Genomic DNA, 19158 nt, shown 5'->3' with positions numbered 1-19158 from the left:
GTTGTTCCAGCTTGGGGCCACCACAAAATAATGTTGTTATGAACATTCGTGCATCTAAATTACTTTTAAATATTGTCAAACACCAAATTTACCCTTACTGGAGAAACATAGCTTCAACTCTGAAAGCAATTCCAAAGATGTCCCAAAATTATGATTACAGAAGAGGCTAAAATCACTAGCTACATATCTATTTAGCACCTCAAAGGGAAAAATTATTCAGAAGTATATAAAGCAGTATGTATTTATAAAGCCACTATTAATGTGACTTTAGAGTCTAATTTTGTATGCCAAGTGGTACTTGTGGCTGCAGAAAAAATGACTTCATGCCGGTTCTATCAATGAGCTCTCACTTCAATTTTGTAAATTACACGTACATTCTTTTTCTGATGATTTTCCGTATGACTCCCTGATGCCAAAGTAGCCTCTTCGCCTTTAGTCTCATTATTAAAGCAGCCAGCTAGACACTCCTTCTCACCCATTAGATTCCACAGATATGAATCAGATCCTATAGTCCATTGTGCACATAACTAAAGAAAAATAATATCATTCATTATGAGTGGTCTTATTAGAACCCTACTCATTCAAGTAAGGCAGAAAGAATATTCTACTTCTCCCCAGGATGAGGACTCACAGGACATCAATGTATTTCTTTAAATATAAATAGTCTTTACAAAATTCACATCAACAGTTTCAAACCATCTGTATCTTGTGTATGGTTTGTTGAGCTGTTTAACTGATTCTCAGACGCTAATACTGAAATCCCTGATACTTCCTTGAAATAGCACATTTATTATTTGGCAGTCCTTCAGTAGAAACTTTTAATCTGTCAATTCCATCATACAAGGCTGGCAATAGCTGTCATATCCGCAGTCACCCAGAGCTGTACCTGTAGCCAGCAGAGGAATGACCCATGTCCCTAGGCTAGCATATCCATAGCTACAGCCCAAGAGATCATAATAATTGTTCCTAGTAGCTTAATTTGTCAGGAATAGCAAATGAAAATAATTTGTTGAAATAAGTAAATGGAAGAAAAATCCATGTTTGCTTTCTTTTATACACACACACACACACACACATACATATATATGTGTGTAAATATATATATATATATATACATATATATATATGTTATTCTTATTAAAGAAATGAAATTGGGGCACCTGGGTGACTCAGTTGGTTGAGCTTCCAACTCCGGCTCAGGTCATGATCTCACAGTTCGTGGGTTTGAGCCCGACCGTCGGGCTCTGTGCTGACAGCTCAGAACCTGGAGCCTGCTTCCGATTCTGTGTCTCCCTCTCTCTCTGTCCCTCCCCTGCTCACGCTCTGCCTCTCTGACTCTCAAAAATGAATAAATGTTTAAAAAAGATTAAAAAAAAAGAAAGAAATGAAACTTACAATTCGTTGCTAAGTTATGTAAACCACGATGTTATTTAAAATAAAGGAATCAATCATTGAAACATCCCACCTCTATGATGAGGAGTCAACTCCATTTCACTGTCAAAATCCCATGAGATGGGCACTAAACACAACTTGTAGAGGTGAAATGAAAGCATACAGAGATTAACTTGTTCAAGACCGCAAGAGGTAAGGAGAAGTGGAACCCAAACTCAAACCCAAGGCTTTTTAACACCAAACCCTGATGATGAAGTGAGAATCTATTTTCTTCTCAACTTTGAAGAACAAGTAAATGATGTCTGAAGACGTGATGTTAGCACGACTAGAGAATAATTTGTTTCAGAGATGTAGCTGTTGAATATTTGGCTCCATTAGGCTAATGGTGACTTAGAAGTCCGCAACCTACTTTTTCAAGTCCACATCTTGTACTCAGTTACCAGTTAATCAAGACAGTAATTCGGCAGAAGGCAGAGAACCAGCTACTAAATGAGTAATAGCACCATACCCAGAGCCACATCTACAGACCGGTCCATGGACACTGCCTCATCCACATCCATACTCACAGGCCAGCCTTCTTTAGTGATTTCTGTTGCAGCTCACCACGTCGGGAACTAAGGATCTCGTTAGGTTTGCAGGGCGGTCTGCATTATAACTACCTATGTAGTGACGTTCAGATCCCTTTAAGAGTGGGATTAAGAAAATTTGAAGACGTGCCACATTCTCCTTCTAGATAAAAATTGCACAGACGAGTTGATAAAACCATTCCTTTCATATTTGAGAGAAGATCTGAACTTGCTTGTAAAGCCCTCCATTCATTTTCTTTCTGTTTAGCTTGCATTCTTCAAGGCAAAATTGTGGCTACAATGAAATGATATTTACATCTTCAAAGTACTCCTCTCTACATTTAAATCTCAAAAACAGGTTTCATAACATTAAGTTGTTCTCTTATAAAATAATGCTTTCTAACCATTAATTATATTACCTTGCTAATGTATTTCTTAAATCCCATATGGTATCCACATCTCTTTCCTATTATTATTAAATTAATAGCATAAAATTTACTCAGGAAAATGATGAAAAACCATGATCCCTTTTAATAAAAGTTGTGAAAATGTATCAATCTCTTAATATCCTTTTATGGTCATTCAGTAGTTTCTAAAGCGTAATTTTTATATCATCTCAAATTTTTCCAAATGTAAAAGAATAAATGAATAAATACATGACAACACCGGTCTTGAGTAAAAAAAAAAAAAAAGTTCAAATGATTTAAAAATAAGTTTGCAAAATAGAGTATCTGCGAATCAATAAATATGCTAACATTTATTAGACAAAATCAAATGTCCTTAATAATGGAAACATTTGCAAAATTGCTTCTCCCCTTGCCTCTAGCTTTCTCGAGCAAATAATAAAAGAATGAGAAATTTTTGTTCTTCCCTAAAGTTCTTAAGATCTATTTTCATTAACATTAACAAAACCTAAGAGCTTAATGCAAAAAAAAATGATAAATCTGTGGAGAGAGTGCCTTTAAATTCAAGACTGACAAGATTGTTGGAAATATTATCAATTAAGGGCACTAATGGCCTTCTACATGGGAAGCGGATGTAAGAGATTGTTTTAATCAAGCTGTAGGGCAGACTGGTTCTGCAGTTTCTTCAACTAACCAAACACATACCCAGCAAGAATTTGTTGAAACAGTGGAGTTACTCAGGTATATGGAAACAAATCTCTTGTGCTAGAAAGCTTACCCTTCCCCCTCCTTCATCCCAAACCCTGAAAAGACTAACTTATATTTTTAATTACCTCAATGCTTCTAGAGGATCATAGAATGTTACAACCAAAAAGAAGCATTGTAATTTATTTTTTTTCCAATTTTTCAATTTCACAAATCTTGTGAGTGGTATTCATGTGTAAGAGAGCAGTAAAAAATGTTGCTCAAAGGCCCCAGACATGGCTTTACCCATTTACTTCCTGTGGAAAAATCAAAGAATAAGCTGAGAAATTCTTCCAGAAATAGGAAAGTATAATGTTGAGGGACACAATATTTAGTTTGTTATTTCTAAGAATAGACATTTGAAAAGAGCCTAAAGTAGGCTTTTGTCCAAGAGCAGAAAGATATAGAGGAGGGGCGCCTGGGTGGCGCAGTCGGTTAAGCGTCTGACTTCAGCCAGGTCACGATCTCGCGGTCCGTGAGTTCGAGCCCCGCATCAGGCTCTGGGCTGATGGCTCGGAGCCTGGAGCCTGTTTCCGATTCTGTGTCTCCCTCTCTCTCTGCCCCTCCCCCGTTCATGCTCTGTCTCTCTCTGTCCCAGAAATAAATAAAAACGTTGAAAAAAAAATTTTTAAAGAAAAAAAAAAAAGAAAGATATAGAGGAAAGTATACATAATCTTGAAAAGCTGAACTCTCTTTGGCAATGAAAACAGAGAAAGATCTTGATTTGCATAGTTAATTTGAGTAGATAGTAAAAAAAAAATCACAAACCAGTTCTCTGAAATCAATTATGAGCTGCCTTGGGCTAATGTCTCCATGTTTGTTTATGAGGCTGTTTGGCTGTACATATTTATGAGAGGATATAAATTAAAACCACAAGCTCCCTAATGGGCAGTTATAAATGACCTTCTAATTGTCAATTGAAGCACATTCCATTCAAAATCCAAATCATTGTCTTCTCTTCTCAAACCTCTCAGTTACAGAAAGAGAAGCTTATAATTGTGGAAAGGATTTTAAGACTGCAGTCAAAACTTTAATGTTGAATCATCTGTTAGTTTATATCATTGAAATAAAGTAATATGAAGCACAAAATATTGATTGATGCTTTGGGTTGAACTGTGCCCTCACAAAAGATGTACTGAGCACCTAACCTTCCCACCCACATGGATGTGAGTCATGTGGCTTTAGTTGGAAATCAAGTCTTTTAGGGCACCTGGGTGGCTCCGCCAGTTAAGCATCCAACTCTTGATTTTGGCTCAGGTCATAATCTTACAATTCATGAGTTCAAGCCCCACATCAGACTGGGTGCTCAACATGGAGCCTGCCTGGGATTCTTTCTCTTTCCGTCTCTCTCTGCCCCTCCCCTGCTTGCTCTTTCTCTCTCAAAATAAAGAAGTAACCTTACAAATAAATAAATAGGGTCTTTTAAATGTAATCAAGCTGACATGAGGTCAACATGACATCTTTAGGGTGGGTTGATTATTAATCATGTTGATTATTCAACATGACTGGTGTCCATTTAAAAGGGAAATTTTGGACACAGAGCCAGACACTCATAGAGCCAACAGGACGTAGTGACATTGAAAGGACATACAGTGTGACAATGACTGCAGGCAGAGATTGGAGTTCTGCTCCTCCTGGAGCAGCAAGCCAAGGAATACCGGCCTACCACCAGAAGCAAGGAAGAGGCAAGGGAGGATTCTCCTACAGTTTTCAGGTGTATAACCTTGCTGACACCTTGAGTTTGGACTTCTAGGCTCCAGAACTGTGAGATAATAAACTTCTCTTGTTGGGGTGCCTAGGTGGCTCAGTCACTTAAGCTTCCGACTCTTGATTTCTGCTCGGCTCATGATTTCCCAGTTCATGGGTTTGAGCCCCACATCAAGCTCTGTCCACACTGGCAATGGGGACCCTGCTTGGGATTCTCTCTCTCTCCCTCTTTTTCTGCCCCTGCCCCACTCGTTCTCACCCTAAAATAAATAAACTTTTAAATAAATAAATAAATAAATAAATTTCCCTTTCTCTTTTTTTTTTTTTTAACGTTTATTTATCTTTGAGACAGAGAGAGAGACAGAGCATGAACAGGGGAGGGGCAGAGAGAGAGGGAAATACAAAATCCAAAACAGGCTCCAGGCTCTGAGTGGTCAGCACAGAGCCCGACGCGGGGCTTGAACTCACGGACCGTGAGATCATGCCCTGAGCCGAAGTCGGACGCTTAACCGACCAACCCACCCAGGCACCCTGCCTTTCTCTTGTTTTAAGCATCCAGTTGGTGGTGCCTTATTACAGCAGCCCTAGGAAATTAATACAATCACCTACTGTCTTGTACACCATGATATATACTTATTTGTTTACATGTCTATGCATGTAGCGGAGGGTAGGCTTATCTTACAACAATTCCTGAAAGTAAAAATTATTGTCAGATGTACCTGATTAAAAATGGATCAATGAAGTTAAGAAATTTACTTTATGTCATACAGTTATTAGTGAGGAAGGTATACAATCCCAGCCTCTTTGTCTCCAAATTCCACATTTTCCAACTATTCTAAATACTCCTTAGAGTTGTTTGAAGATTTGAAAAGCTTTTCACACTTTAATTGTTATGTTTTGGAGTATTGGGAAAATTAAATGATTATATATTGATTATATATATATATGTACATATATATATATATATATATATATATATGACATGTTGCAAAATATCTGGCACACAGTAGGGCAGAAATTTTAATTACCTTCCTCTTTTCTCACTAATTAGTTCCATTTATTTAACAAATATTTTTTGAGCTCATGTTATGTGCTAGGCGCCTGTTCATTCCTAGAAACCTGTTCATTCCAGGTGAAGATGCAAAGCAGCTTAGCCTCAAAGTTCTTGCAAAGGTTTTCCCTTCAGTCTTTGGTTTTTCTTTAGTTCAATAACCCTTCAACTAACTACATGTAAATCTCTAGGGAAATAAAGACCAACAGTCTCTCTCATTGTTCTCCTTCTCCTATTATGGCTTATGAGAAAGAAGGAATGAAAAAAAAAACAGTCACATATGATGAACCGTCTGGGACAATCTTTTTCAAATCTGTGTTCTCCTTTCTTGCTGAATCCAAAATTACTTCAACTTCCCTTGCTATCCTTCCCTTGTCTGGCAATTAGAAGCTTTCTGGTTGGCTCTGCAAAGAAATGTCCAACTTCCAAGCATCACTATGAAAAAAAATAGATTTGTTTCCCCATAGGATGATTTATGCTATAAAATAAGGAGAAATGTCTAAAGAAAGCAGAGAAAAACTGAACTTTTAAACCTGAGGTCAAAAGAAGAGATTATGCTTTGAACAAAAATATAGTACAAAGTCCTCTGAAAAGGTGATCCCTGAAAGAATATTCCTAAAGCAGAATAATCGGTCCATTTGGTAACTTCAAAATTGGCAAACATCAATACGAGATCATGTAGAAGAAATTATGCCCAGTTTGTCATCCAAAGAAATAGCTTTATTGAAAACTGAACACAGAGATGCCACAGGCAACCCAATCTGTAAAATTCCCAGTCAATTCATGGAATGAAGTGCTGTTGTTGATTAATTTCAGGATTTCAGTGTGAGTTTTGATCGTCTTCACTACTCACGTGGCCAGATGGCCAGAGCAGCATCTGGAATCCGATGGAAATACAGAGATGTGAAAGAATTAGCAGTAGGGTGATTGTAGGGTTCTAAAGTCCCAAAACACCAGTCTTTTCCCTTTTCAATAAAAGCTGGAGAATCCATATCCTCCATAGCACGATGGGCGGCACCAGCCATATCTGTGGCCTCCCCAGCCACACCCTAGGCCTCTAAAGCCACCACAACCACAGCCACAGCCTAGCCCATAGCCATAACCCAGGCCTCCACATCTATAGCCCAGGCCACCATAGTCATTGCCGTAGTAGGATCTCATAGTGTCAGGAGCTGGGGTTTCTGTTTGGTAATTGGGCGTGTTTCCCAAGTATGAATGTTGCCATCTGCCCAGGGACTCTTATACCTACAAAATAGGTGTGGCAATAAAAACAAACTTGCATAATCCTCATTCCATGGCCTGAGTAGCATGAAAAACAGACTCATTAATTTCTTTGTTTTCTAATTTAAGACAGTTTGCACAGATTCCAATGAAATACTCCCCATGTTGACAATGAGTGTGGTACCTTCAAAGACCATGCATGAGATATGACCGTCATCCATAAAATCCTCTAGCCAGACATCATAGTGTCTCATTTCTGTTCAAAATAATGGACACATTCTTTACTGATTGAAGCCAATATCATGGGAAATTATAGCTAATTTTCCAGTAAGACTGAAAAAATGTTGATGATCCTTATTCAAAATCCCCAAATATGCCATTTATTCACTCTGTTCTATCAAGGTCTTAAACACTCTATTCCATTAAGATCTTGAACAATTTATTTTTTTTTCTCACAAAAATAGAGTTGCTTAAAAGTTTGGCTGTCATGAATTTTCTATCGTTTTTGTAAAATAAGTTGTGGGATCTTTTTTCACAATTCACTCATCAAATAATTCCCAAAGACCTGTCAGTGAATTTAGCTTGAATGTCCATTCATTTTACCTGACTGGCTGGAGTCACGTGAGAATTCAACACAATTTTTTCATTTTGCACTCGATCCTGAATTTCCAAAATCATCAGCAAAAAAAAAAAAAAAAGATTAAAAAACAAAACAAAACAAAAACTGTCCCCAACTCAGGACTCTTGTTTTGATTCTTTAGGAAAATGTAACAGGAATGCTTTGTCCCTTTACCACTGTGTGCTACTTATGTAGAACATGTTGGATTTATTTGAGTCAAAAAAAAAAAAAAAAAAAGAAATCAATGAAGATTCAATGTCTTTAGGAATAGTTAGATTTCCTCTGTTAGTTGTCTCCAGATAGGACCACAGCTCCAAGATTTATTTTATAATAAAAACATCTACAAGACAAGCAGCTAAATTATTCAATGGATATTAATCATTAGCACTAAAAAGATAACACAAAACAACACTGTCATTGCTGATGGGTCAACAGGAATCATTTTTACATTCAAACCACTAACTGTGAATTTAAATTATGCACCAATTATTTCATAAATGAAATAAATATTCATCATTCCTTAAAGGGTATTCCTTAAAGTGTCAGTATCAGAAAGCTTCATATATCTAAGATATCTGTGAGCAAGTCCTCAAGCAACTTCAACCTTTGAACCTCTAATGTGAAAAGTCCTAAAAAGACACCAATTATATTATTTCCCGCAGGAACTTTTAGACATAGGATTAACTTAAGGTGAAATACATGTATGATAAAAAGCTAATCTCTTTGACCTACCAGGAAATCGAAAGATCAGGATTTGCATTGTTAAAGGAAACACAATTTCATTTGAAAGTTATACTCAGTACATTTGGATTTTTTGTTGGTTTGCTTTTTTTTTTAATAGTTATATACTTTTTCTGAATAAGCTACAACAAAAAGACTCTTGTAAAATGATTTATTTACATGCAATTAGCAATTTGAACTTTCACATACGTATCTTCCTCTGGTCCTATTGACAACTCTGAACTTTTGCTGGAAAATGTTGCTTTCTTCATTTTATGTGTACTTTGCATTCAGAAGTAGAGTTAGGCAATTTTGTGACTATTTTTGAAAGGCTAGGAGATTTTCACGAAGTTATATATAAGCAAATAAATGAGACGTTAGCGTGACTCCTATTACTTTACTCCTACTTCAGTTCATCTGGAAGAAACATATCAAAGATGAACTTTTAAGAATCAAAATATAATAGTTAAAATACAATTTTGTTTCTATAGAGGATTTGGAAATCAATTGCCAATGCCTTGCCCAATTTCAGCTGGTACTTTAATTTTGTCATTGGAGGTCCCAGTCAGTCCTAATCAATAACATCTTTGGATCAAAAAATTCTATTAAATTGATGTGTTTTCTTCTGACCAATATTCGTTGAGCATCTGTCTGTATTGGGCAATGTATCAATGCAAGGAGAACAGACAGAACCTGACCTCAAAGTCGGTACAATGAGAGAGATACTGTTTGTTCTTAACCACCAATTCACAGTCACTAACACTGATGGGCACTAACAAGCCTGATCCCAGTTCTCCATTCCAGCAAATAAGCATGGGATGACTCATCTTAGACCCATCTTAATTTTCTGCATGGAAAAGGGACTATTTTATTTCACAACAGTTTTACACACTGAACCGGTATGGGCATAGTTCATTTTATTGTGCTTCACTCTATTGAACTTACACAGATACTGCATTTTTTACAAATTGAAGGATTGTGGTAACCCTGCATCCAGCAATTTATCAGAGCCATTTTTCCAACAGAAATTATTCGCCTTGTGTCTCCCTGTCACATTTGAGAATTCTTGAGCATTTCAAATTCTTTTCATCATTATTATATTTGTTATGGTCATCTGTGATCACCGATTATGATCCACGGAAAGCTCAGATGATGGTTGGCATTTTAAGGTATGTATTTTTTAAGACATGATACAATTGCACACTTAATAGACTACAGTATTATGTGAACATAACACTTATATGGGAAACCGAAAAACTCCTTTGACTTACTTGGTTGCCATATTTGCTTTTTGCAGTGGTCTGGAACCAAACCACAATATCTCCAAGGTATGTCTGTAATTAAAATAAAAGAAAGAAACACAGCTTACATTCTTCAGCATCTAAAGTTTTAGAGAGGGGCTTATTTATTTTCTTCAAGGTAATTTCCTTATCTTTGTACTTGAAAAAATAATAACTCTCTGTAACAGGAAATCTTCTTGATAACTGATGAATTTTTTTGTCAGTTTTATTTTCAGTCCTATAAACTAAAAATTTTAAGACTAAATGATTTGCAAATTTCCTGGAACTGTTTCCCCAGCAAGGGTGTGTATGTTAAAATTAAAAACCAGGCCGATGCCTCTAAGAAGGTTATTAAATGACCATAATGTAGGAAAACGAAGCTAAACAATAAAAAATAAGATATAAACCAAACAGTACCATTCCCATCATTCGCAAGAACTTGTTTGCAATAAACATAACGTGAACTATCCAGAGGAACATGGTGTAATTTCAGTTTATTATTTCATCTTTTGATGTAATTGTCAAGTCAGCTCTCGCCCAGATCAGATCTTCCAAGTGCATAGAATTATTGTACCGATTTCCAGATGATGTGGTCTGAAGAGTGCAAAGCATCCAAGAGCTACCACAACAAACATTGTTGGCTGAAGAGAGCACAGATAGAAATGGATATCAAGCATTTTGCTTTAACATAGTTGAGATGTTGAGTACCATCTAGCAGTGATTTCCCAGGGAAAGTTTTGATTAACGAGAAGTTTGGGGGCCTATAACAAACCTATTAAAAACAAATTATCTCAGAGTATATACCCCAGGGAACTAAATTGGTAATGCACTCCAGGTATTTTTAATTCAAGTAGCCTTTATGCTTACTTGGAGATAAACAGTGTCTTTTAAAAAACAAGACCCTCATTCTACAGGCAGGAAACAGAAAATTCAATTAAGTAAATTAATTAGTCAAAGAAGCAAAGTATACTTTCATATATATGTATGTATATATACATATATGTATGTATTTTATTTTTATATATTTATTTTAAGATATAAAATTGACCTGGTTATAAATAAAATGCATTAGAACTTTGAAAATTCAGTGTTGAGTACAGGGCTTTTCTATTACTTGCAGTATTTTTTGTTGCTTACATATTATTATACATTTTATTTTGTATCAGCTCAATGTTTTCTTTAAAAATATTTTCTTTAATCACCACAGATTTATGGTCCCATAATAAACCGCAGAATACAAACCATGTATATTGAAATGAAGTTTGCAATTTGTTATTTTTTAAGTCATAAAAATAATAGCTTCTAGGATGACTTTATAAAAATGAAATTACATTCAAAAACCACTGAAAACAAATGAAAGGTAAGATATATAAAAGCATATCAAGGTTTTGTTCATCTTGTTCTCCCACGTCCTCAAGACCTCGAACACTACCCAGCACATCGGGACATGCAGTGAACCTTTCTTGAATCAAATTCATTACTGAGTCAAAACACCGTTGAGTCAAAACACCTACTCAGAAGAAAGAACAGTAGCATTCTGATTGAAATCTCATTAACTCATTAGCAATGTACTGAAATGAATTGAGAAAGCCGCATCCCCTACGCCAGTTAAATATGCGTATTAAAAAAAAAATTTTTAAGTACAAGTTACGCAAGATCACAACAGATACTAGCAACTAAATAATAATGGGTGAAATCCTGATTCAATGGAAAGATTCCAGATTCTTCTAGAGATAGGAACGACTAATTCCTTTTGGAGCATGTAGCCAATAGATGATAGATGTTCTCTCTACCTTGAGAAAAGCGATCACATCACTGAAGCATAGGGGCAGCAGCATAGGGACAGAAAGAGACTGAGGATCTGTAGGTTTTTAGCAGAAGCCAGTGGAGCCATAGCCTCCAAAACACGATGGGCGGCAGCAGACGTATCTTTCTCCTCCCTTAGCCACAGCCACGGCCCAGTCTGCGGAAGCTGCCACATCCCCAGCCACAGCCACAGCCCAGGCTACCATAGTAGCTGCCGTGGTAGCTCATCCTCATTGCGTCAGGGGTTAGGGATTTGGTTTGGCGCTGAAGATGATTTTCCTCAGGATGTCTCTAGCTTCCTAGAACGTTCTTACACCCTCAGTAGCTGGTGTGGTGAACAACAAGGGGCAGATGGTCTCCTTCCTATATGACAGAATAATTTGAAGTCTAAAAATTAATTTAAATTATTCTTTTCTTACTTACAAGAGGGTTCATAATCTTCTCAAAGGGCTTTTATTAACTAATGGTTATTTTTTAATGAGTTTGTGTACTGAAAACCAAATGTTTGCAAGATCAAAAGTGATTATCGCCTCTTCAAAGGCCATGCTGGTGTTCCAATTAAAATGGTCTAATCTGGTTGATAGTTTCCAGTAGCTTTGTAATTGTATAAGCTCAGATTGCTTTTTTTTTTTTTTTTTTTTTTTTTTTTTTTTTTTTTTTTTTTTGCATTCAATTGTCTAAGTTACTGACTTTCCCCAAACCCGTGATCTCTTCTCCATGGTGGCCAGGGCATAGTCGCCAAGTCATTAGCGATTTCCAGATAGTCAAATGAGATGAAACTTCGGTTTCTTACTTCATCGTTTTAGTTTTTACATTTTCCTTGGCATTTGGCATTGCTACCCTCCCCACCCATTTGTTCTTTTTGTCAGGGTTTCCGTCCTTGTTTCCAGTGACAAATTTTCAATTAGTTTCCTCTCCCAATATGGTATTCCTTCACTAACTTTAAATGCCCCTTTTCCATCATATTCTATGTATACACTTTTCCCGTGGAATTTTGCCAAATGTTTTTAATTGCGATGCTTATACTGATGAGTTGCAAAGTGTTCCTCTAAACTTCAACTCCATCAATCTTGTTGTTTATTGAATATCTCCCATTTGAACTACATTGTGATTCCATGTCTAGTAGGAAGCTCATTTCTCCCTCAAAAAACTGTTTTTCCAGATTACCAGTTACTCAAGCCGCATGGCCAAGACGTGACCTTCTTTCATATGGTATGAATATTTCCGCACCTCTGACCATCAACATCATGCACTTAGTTGATCACCAAATGAACCACATAAGTGTTTTTTTCCTGTATATTACTCATAAGTACTCATATTATTTGTTATTATTTAATTTAATCCTCTATCACTTTCTCCTGGATTAATATAATAGCTTCCCCAATGGTCACATTGCCCCAAGCAAGGGCCCTCATCTGATCTGTTCTCCATACAGAGTCCAAATGAATATTTAAAAAAAAATTTTTTTTGATCATTTCATTTTTTAGCCCTTATACCTTTAAGTCATTATAGGAAAGATTAAACTCTTAAATTCAAAAACAAGGTTTTTTATCACTAAACTTATTTTTCTCTATCCTATTTACTTACAATTAACCATATACTTCCATTTATGCCATATGTAACAATGATGTTGACCTACTACATGCTTTTTTGTACTTCTTTACCGACCTTATTCCAACTCATCCTTCAAAATATAGGTCAAGTGTAACCTTCTCCAAGAAAACTTCAAAGACATCACAAGTTATTTCTACTTCTGTCTGACTTAGAAAATGGTTGAGAGTGCTGCCATATGCCCTAAACAAAATGCTCTATCTTAGCATTTCATCAGATTTTAGTACACTAATTAATTTGTTTACTATCTTTTCCACTATACTATCTACTCCTTCAGGGCAAGAACATTTATTATAATCACATTTTATAACTTTTGTGGATGGAATAGAGTAGGTAATATATTGTTAGCTGAATGCATAAATTATGAAATGAATAGATCCACAGAAACAAATTATGTACAATCCATGCTTTTTTGAATCTATGGGTTTTCCATTCTTCTGTGGTCAATACCCTGAACACCAAGTTTTATTTACATCAATGTGTTTACATGTGTTTATATTCTTCTACTCTATTAAGTGAAATAAATTTAAATTAAACAAAAATTCTGGAAATGTTTCTGTTTATCATTAGCCTCTTAGATTTACTGGGTGGGTGAAATAACAATTCTGGAGGTCCGAGTCTCCTAATGTATCTCCTGACAAATACACAGAGCTACAAAAAGAAAATTATAAAATCACACAAATGCTATGCTTTCAACATAACTACAAGATGGAGGGGACTATAAAGTACAAATTAGAAAAATAAATGGACAGAAGAAGCATCCACTTCCAGTGGAGACATTTCTTGAATTTTCCTCCTAACTCTTTGTAAAGAACAAAGCAATGTCAACAGAGAAACAGAATACCAAAGACTGATCGACAACAACAAAAATCCCCCAAGAAAAAAAAAAACCTTCTCCCTAAGGAGACATACTGCTTTTAAAAAACTATGCTAAATGAAATAAGGCAGTCAGAGCAAGACAAATACCATATGGTTTCACCCATACGTAGAATTTAAGAAACAAAACAAATAAGCCAAAGGGAAAAAGGAAAGAGAAGCAAACCAAGAAACAAACTCTGAAATGTAAGGAAAAACTGACGGCTACCAGAGGGGAGTTGGGTGGGGGGGTGGGTAAAATAGGTGATGGGGATTGAGGTGTGCATTTGTTACAATGAGCACTGGGTGTGGTGTGAAAGTGTTGAATCACTATATGGTGCACGTGAAACTAGTATTGCACTGTATGTTAACTAACTGGAATTTAAGTGAAAACTTAAAAAAAATAGCAGATAAAGTCAAACTGCACAGAAGTGCCTAAGAATACAGAAATAGAGTACCAGTCAGTTTTGGAAAGGCAATGGATTTGGAAAGAATAATTTAAGCCGGGAGAGAACAATGAGGAAAGCAAAGTGTGAGGAGAAAATAGAGAATCCTAATAGAGAAAAGAAAAAGACTGAGGGATAACTACCAACTGCCTTCCAAATAAGGTGATGCAATTCATTAACAATACTTGATACACCAAAACAAGAGGACACACCTAAACTAGGAATATCATAATGAACTTTACCAGACTTATCTACAAATACAGAGGTGCAAGAATCTTTTTTTTAATATGAAATTTATTGTCAAATTGGTTTCCATACAATACCCAGTGCTCATCCCAACAGGTGCCGTCCTCAATACCCATCACCCACCCGCCCCACCCTCCCACCCCCCATCAACCCTCAGATTGTTCTCAGTTTTTAAGAGTCTCTTATGGTTTGGCTCCCTCCCTCTCTTACTTTTTTTTCCCTTCCCCTCCTCCATGGTCTTAAGTTTCTCAGGATCCACATAAAAGTGAAAACATATGGTATCTGTCTCTGTATGACTCTGTATGACTTATTTCACTTAGCATAACACTCTCCAGTTCCATCCACATTGCTACAAAAGGCCATATTTCATTCTTTCTCACTGCCACGTAGTATTCCATTGTATATATAAACCACAATTCACCAATAGCCAAATTATGGAAAGAGCCTAAGTGTCCATCAACTGATGAATGGATAAAGAATCTTCATCTATACAAAGTATAAAACAAAACCAATAAAACAATTATTATTAAAACATTCAGCCTAAAACTTCTCCACCCCCCACCCACAAATATAAACAAAAAGGCAGAAGAAATTTTTAACAAAATACTTTATATGAAAAATTATATGCACTAACAATAGGAAAAAATAAAATTTGCTGAAAAACTGAGAAAACAAGTAAAAGACAAAATCATTTCAGAATGAAAAAAAAGTTCCAAGATGCCTAAAGAAGTATGGATTTAAATGAAAACAAAAGATGGTGGGTGCCTGCGTGGCTCAGTCCTTTAAGCATCCAACTCTTGGTTTTGGCTCAGGTCATGATCTCACAGTTCTGTGGGATCAAGGACTGCGTCAGGCTCTGTGCTGTCAGCTTGGGATTCTCTGTCTCCATTTCTCTCTGCCCCTCCCTGAAAAACAGGGAAAAAAATATGGAATTAAGAAAAAGCAGAAAAATGATTAAGGTTAATGAATATGTCGCTAAAAATGAAATAAAAGGAGTCAGAGAGAAAGTGGGTAAAATGAGAGACAGGAAGTCAACTTACATGTAAGTAGAGTTTATGAGAAAGGAAAAAAATGGAACAGCATAATATTCAAAATTATACTCTAAGAAAAATGCCAAACTTAAAAGAAAAGCTCTCAATGTACATATGTTATAGCCATTTATTACCTGGAAAAATGACCCACAATGAAAAACTTCAAGATAGTCTAGTTAAAAATTCTAGAGATGGATAGTGGTGGTGGTTGCAGACCAATGGGGTTGTATTTAATATCACCAAACTGTACACTTAAAAATTATTAAACTGGTAAATTTCAGTTATGTATATTTTATTTATTTTTTTATTTGTGTCTATTTTAGAAAGAGAGAGAGTGCAAGTGGGGGGGGGGCGGCAGAGGGGAAGAGAGAGAATCTTAAGCTGGTCCATGCTCAGTGAGAAGCCCAATGTGGGGCTCAATCCCACCACCCTGGGATCATGATCTAAGCCCAAATCAAGAGTTGGACTCTGAATGAACTGAGCCACTCAGGCACCCCTAGTTATATATTTTTTAACACATTAAAAAAATTGATTTTATAGATAAAAAAAAACATTCAGGGCATCCAGGAAAAGATCAAATAACTCACAGTGATAAAAGAATTAGATGCTTGTCAGACTTCTTCAAGGCAACTTACAAATCAAACCAATAATTTTGCAACATTTTCAGAAACCTCAAGAAAATAAAATTTGAACCAAAGATGTTGTATCTAATCATTCAGTCCTTCAAATATACTGGTTATAGAAAGGAAAATTTTAACTGTGCAAGAACCTGGAGAATATTGGACTCTTAAGCCTTCTTTGATGGATCAGCCAAGGATCCAAGAGAGATATCTGAGGAAACTTTGCAAACGACTGATTTTGAAAATTTAATATACTTAATTTTTTTATCTAAGACTGAACCAAGGATGTAAATGAGTAAAAGAGTATGTAAACACTATATGGTATGAAAAAGTAAAACTAATACAACTATAAATAAAAAAGAGGGGAGGGGAAAGGGTAGAAAAGGTTATGTGATAGTTAAATAAGATATTTATCATTCAAGCTGACAAATGAGACAGCGGGGCACCTGAGTGGCTCAGTAGGTTAAGTGCCTGACTCTTGACTTCAGCTCAGGTCATGATCTCACATTTCATGAGTTCAAGCCCCACGTGGGCCTCTGCACTGACAGTGTGGAACCTGCTTGGGATTCTCTCTCTCCCTCTCTCTCTGTCCCTCCCCCACTCACACTCTCCCTTTCTCTCACTCTCAAGAAGTAAATAAACTTAAAAAAAATCAGATACTGAAGGTTTAAATAAGAAAATGTTTATCATCCAATGTTATCATTCAAAGCTGGCAAATCAGATAGTAAAAGTTTAAAGCAGAAAATGAGGGGCTAAGGACTTTTTCATGAAAAATACATAATTAACAACTAAATAACCACTAAAAGTCATCAAAACATTTCTAAATATCAAAAGAAGTGTATAAAATATTGAGTAAACAAAATACAATATATAGAGAAAGAAGCAGAACAAACATAACAATATAATAGTAATTATAAAATATTTTTCCAGAGTGACACTGAACCTCATAGCAACTTAATAAATATTAAGAAGCTTAACTTTACTAAAATAAAATATGATTTGAGATCACGAAGAATCAAATATTTGTGCTTTAAGTTTATTTATTTATTTTGAGCGAGAGAGAGAGAGAGAGAGAGAGAGAGTGCAAGCAAGGGAGGGGCAGAGAGAGGGAGATGAGATCCAGAGTCGGACATGTTTAACCAACTGAGCCACCCAAGTGTCCCAAGAATCAACTGTTTTCAAGAAAAATATTTAAAGCCAAGTGATCAAGAAAGTTTAATAATAGAATTATATGTAAACTAATGATGAGATACAACTAGGTACTTATGTACTTATTAAAATGGATAAAATCCCACAAACTTACAATTCCAATTGTTGGCAAAGGTGCAAAATGTCAAGAACTCCCATTCATTGCTGGTGAGAAGACTAAATGGTTCAACCACTTTGGGAAACAGTTTGGCACTGTCTTAAAAAGCTAAAAATAATTGTATCATAAGATGCAGCAGTTGTTCTCCTTGATATTTACCCAAATGATTTGAAAATTTGTACCCACCCAAAATCTACATGTCAATATTTATGGCAGCTTTATTCACAATTTTTATCAACTGGAAGCAATGTCCTTCAATAAGTGATCGGCTAAACAACTGCAGTATATCTACAGAGTGTATTCAGCAATAAAAATAATTGAATTATCAAGATGAAAAGACATAAATAAATCTTAAGTGAATATTACTAAGTATATTTCTTACAGGAGAGAAGTTTGGCAAATATTACCTCAGCCAGTTGATCAAGGTCAATATCAATGGTAAAAAAGATATGTTGATAGTATATATCCTTAATACGATGTGATGACAATGGCATTTTACCTCTGTGATCTTCCTCCAAAAAAACATAATTCCAGTTTAATCAGGAGAAACATATTGGGCATATCCCAATTAAGGGACATTTACGGAATACCTGACAAGTACTCCTAGAAACTTTCAGGGCCTTTGGGGCGAGAACAAGTCTGAGAAAGTCACGAAGAAATTAGAGAGCTCTGATGACCAAAAGCAATATGGTACCCTGGACAGTATCCTTGAACAGAAAAAGCACACTACATAAAAAATTAAGGAAATCTGAATAAAGTATAGACTTTAGTTGGTAATAATGTGTCAATATAGATTCATTAGTTATAATGAATATACCATGCTAATGTAAGATGTTAATAATAGGAAAAAATAGGTATGGGATTTACAGGAATCCTCTGTGTTATTTTCACAATGTTTTTTTGGCAAATCTAAAACTGTTCTACAAAATAGATGGTCAATTCTTTAATGTATAGGCAAAGGTATAGCAGATAAATGGGAAGAATGAGAAGGCACTGGTTGTGGCTCTGACATTAAAGCACAATCTAACCAAATGCTAAAACACATCAAAGGAGGCCATCTTCACGATGAAGGTTAACACGAGGAAGAAATAACAGTTATTTTGGGGATGAAATAACACAGCCACCCCCTTTACAAAGCAAAGTATACTAGAGATGTATGGAGGCATATAACACACCAACCTCAGAACAAGACATAAAATGGAAAAATTCAAGTAAGAGTATGGAGGGCCAAAACATATTGATGAGCCAAATTGACTCCTTTAAAATTGTATATGACTTTACATTTTGATAATGCAAAATAAAACTTATTCTCAAGCATATAAGGAACATTGCGAAATTTTATTATTTTATATCATGAAGAAAGCATCAGGAAGTTCCATGAAAGATGTTACAAAAAAAGTCCTCTAATGGTGCAGTGCAACATACAGTTGATAAAAATTAAATAAAGACCTGATGAGCCCTTCCACCTAGAAGTTAAAACAAACAAAAAACTATGAACTCATGAGTGAAAGAAGAAATAGAAAACAGATGACA

The 19158-nt window shown here is 35.8% G+C and overlaps 1 protein-coding gene across 1 annotated transcript; it reads right to left on the bottom strand.

Annotated features, from left to right (window-relative positions):
- Positions 1 to 6584: 6584 nt before the first annotated feature.
- On the bottom strand, positions 6585 to 7156 carry LOC105260888 (keratin-associated protein 19-4-like). The gene has a single exon (XM_011285739.3). The coding sequence runs from the start codon at positions 7023 to 7025 to the stop codon at positions 6834 to 6836; it is 192 nt and encodes a 63-aa protein (XP_011284041.1). The 5' UTR covers positions 7026 to 7156; the 3' UTR covers positions 6585 to 6833.
- Positions 7157 to 19158: the final 12002 nt, after the last annotated feature.

This window comes from Felis catus, chromosome C2, assembly GCF_018350175.1.
Source record: "Felis catus isolate Fca126 chromosome C2, F.catus_Fca126_mat1.0, whole genome shotgun sequence".
NCBI lineage: Eukaryota > Metazoa > Chordata > Mammalia > Carnivora > Felidae > Felis > Felis catus.
This window is presented reverse-complemented; position numbering and strand designations above follow the sequence as displayed.

Coding starts and splice junctions, on each gene's coding strand:
- LOC105260888 (XM_011285739.3), bottom strand. CDS start 7,025: ATGAGATCCTACTACGGCAATGACTATGGTGGCCTGGGCTATAGATGT.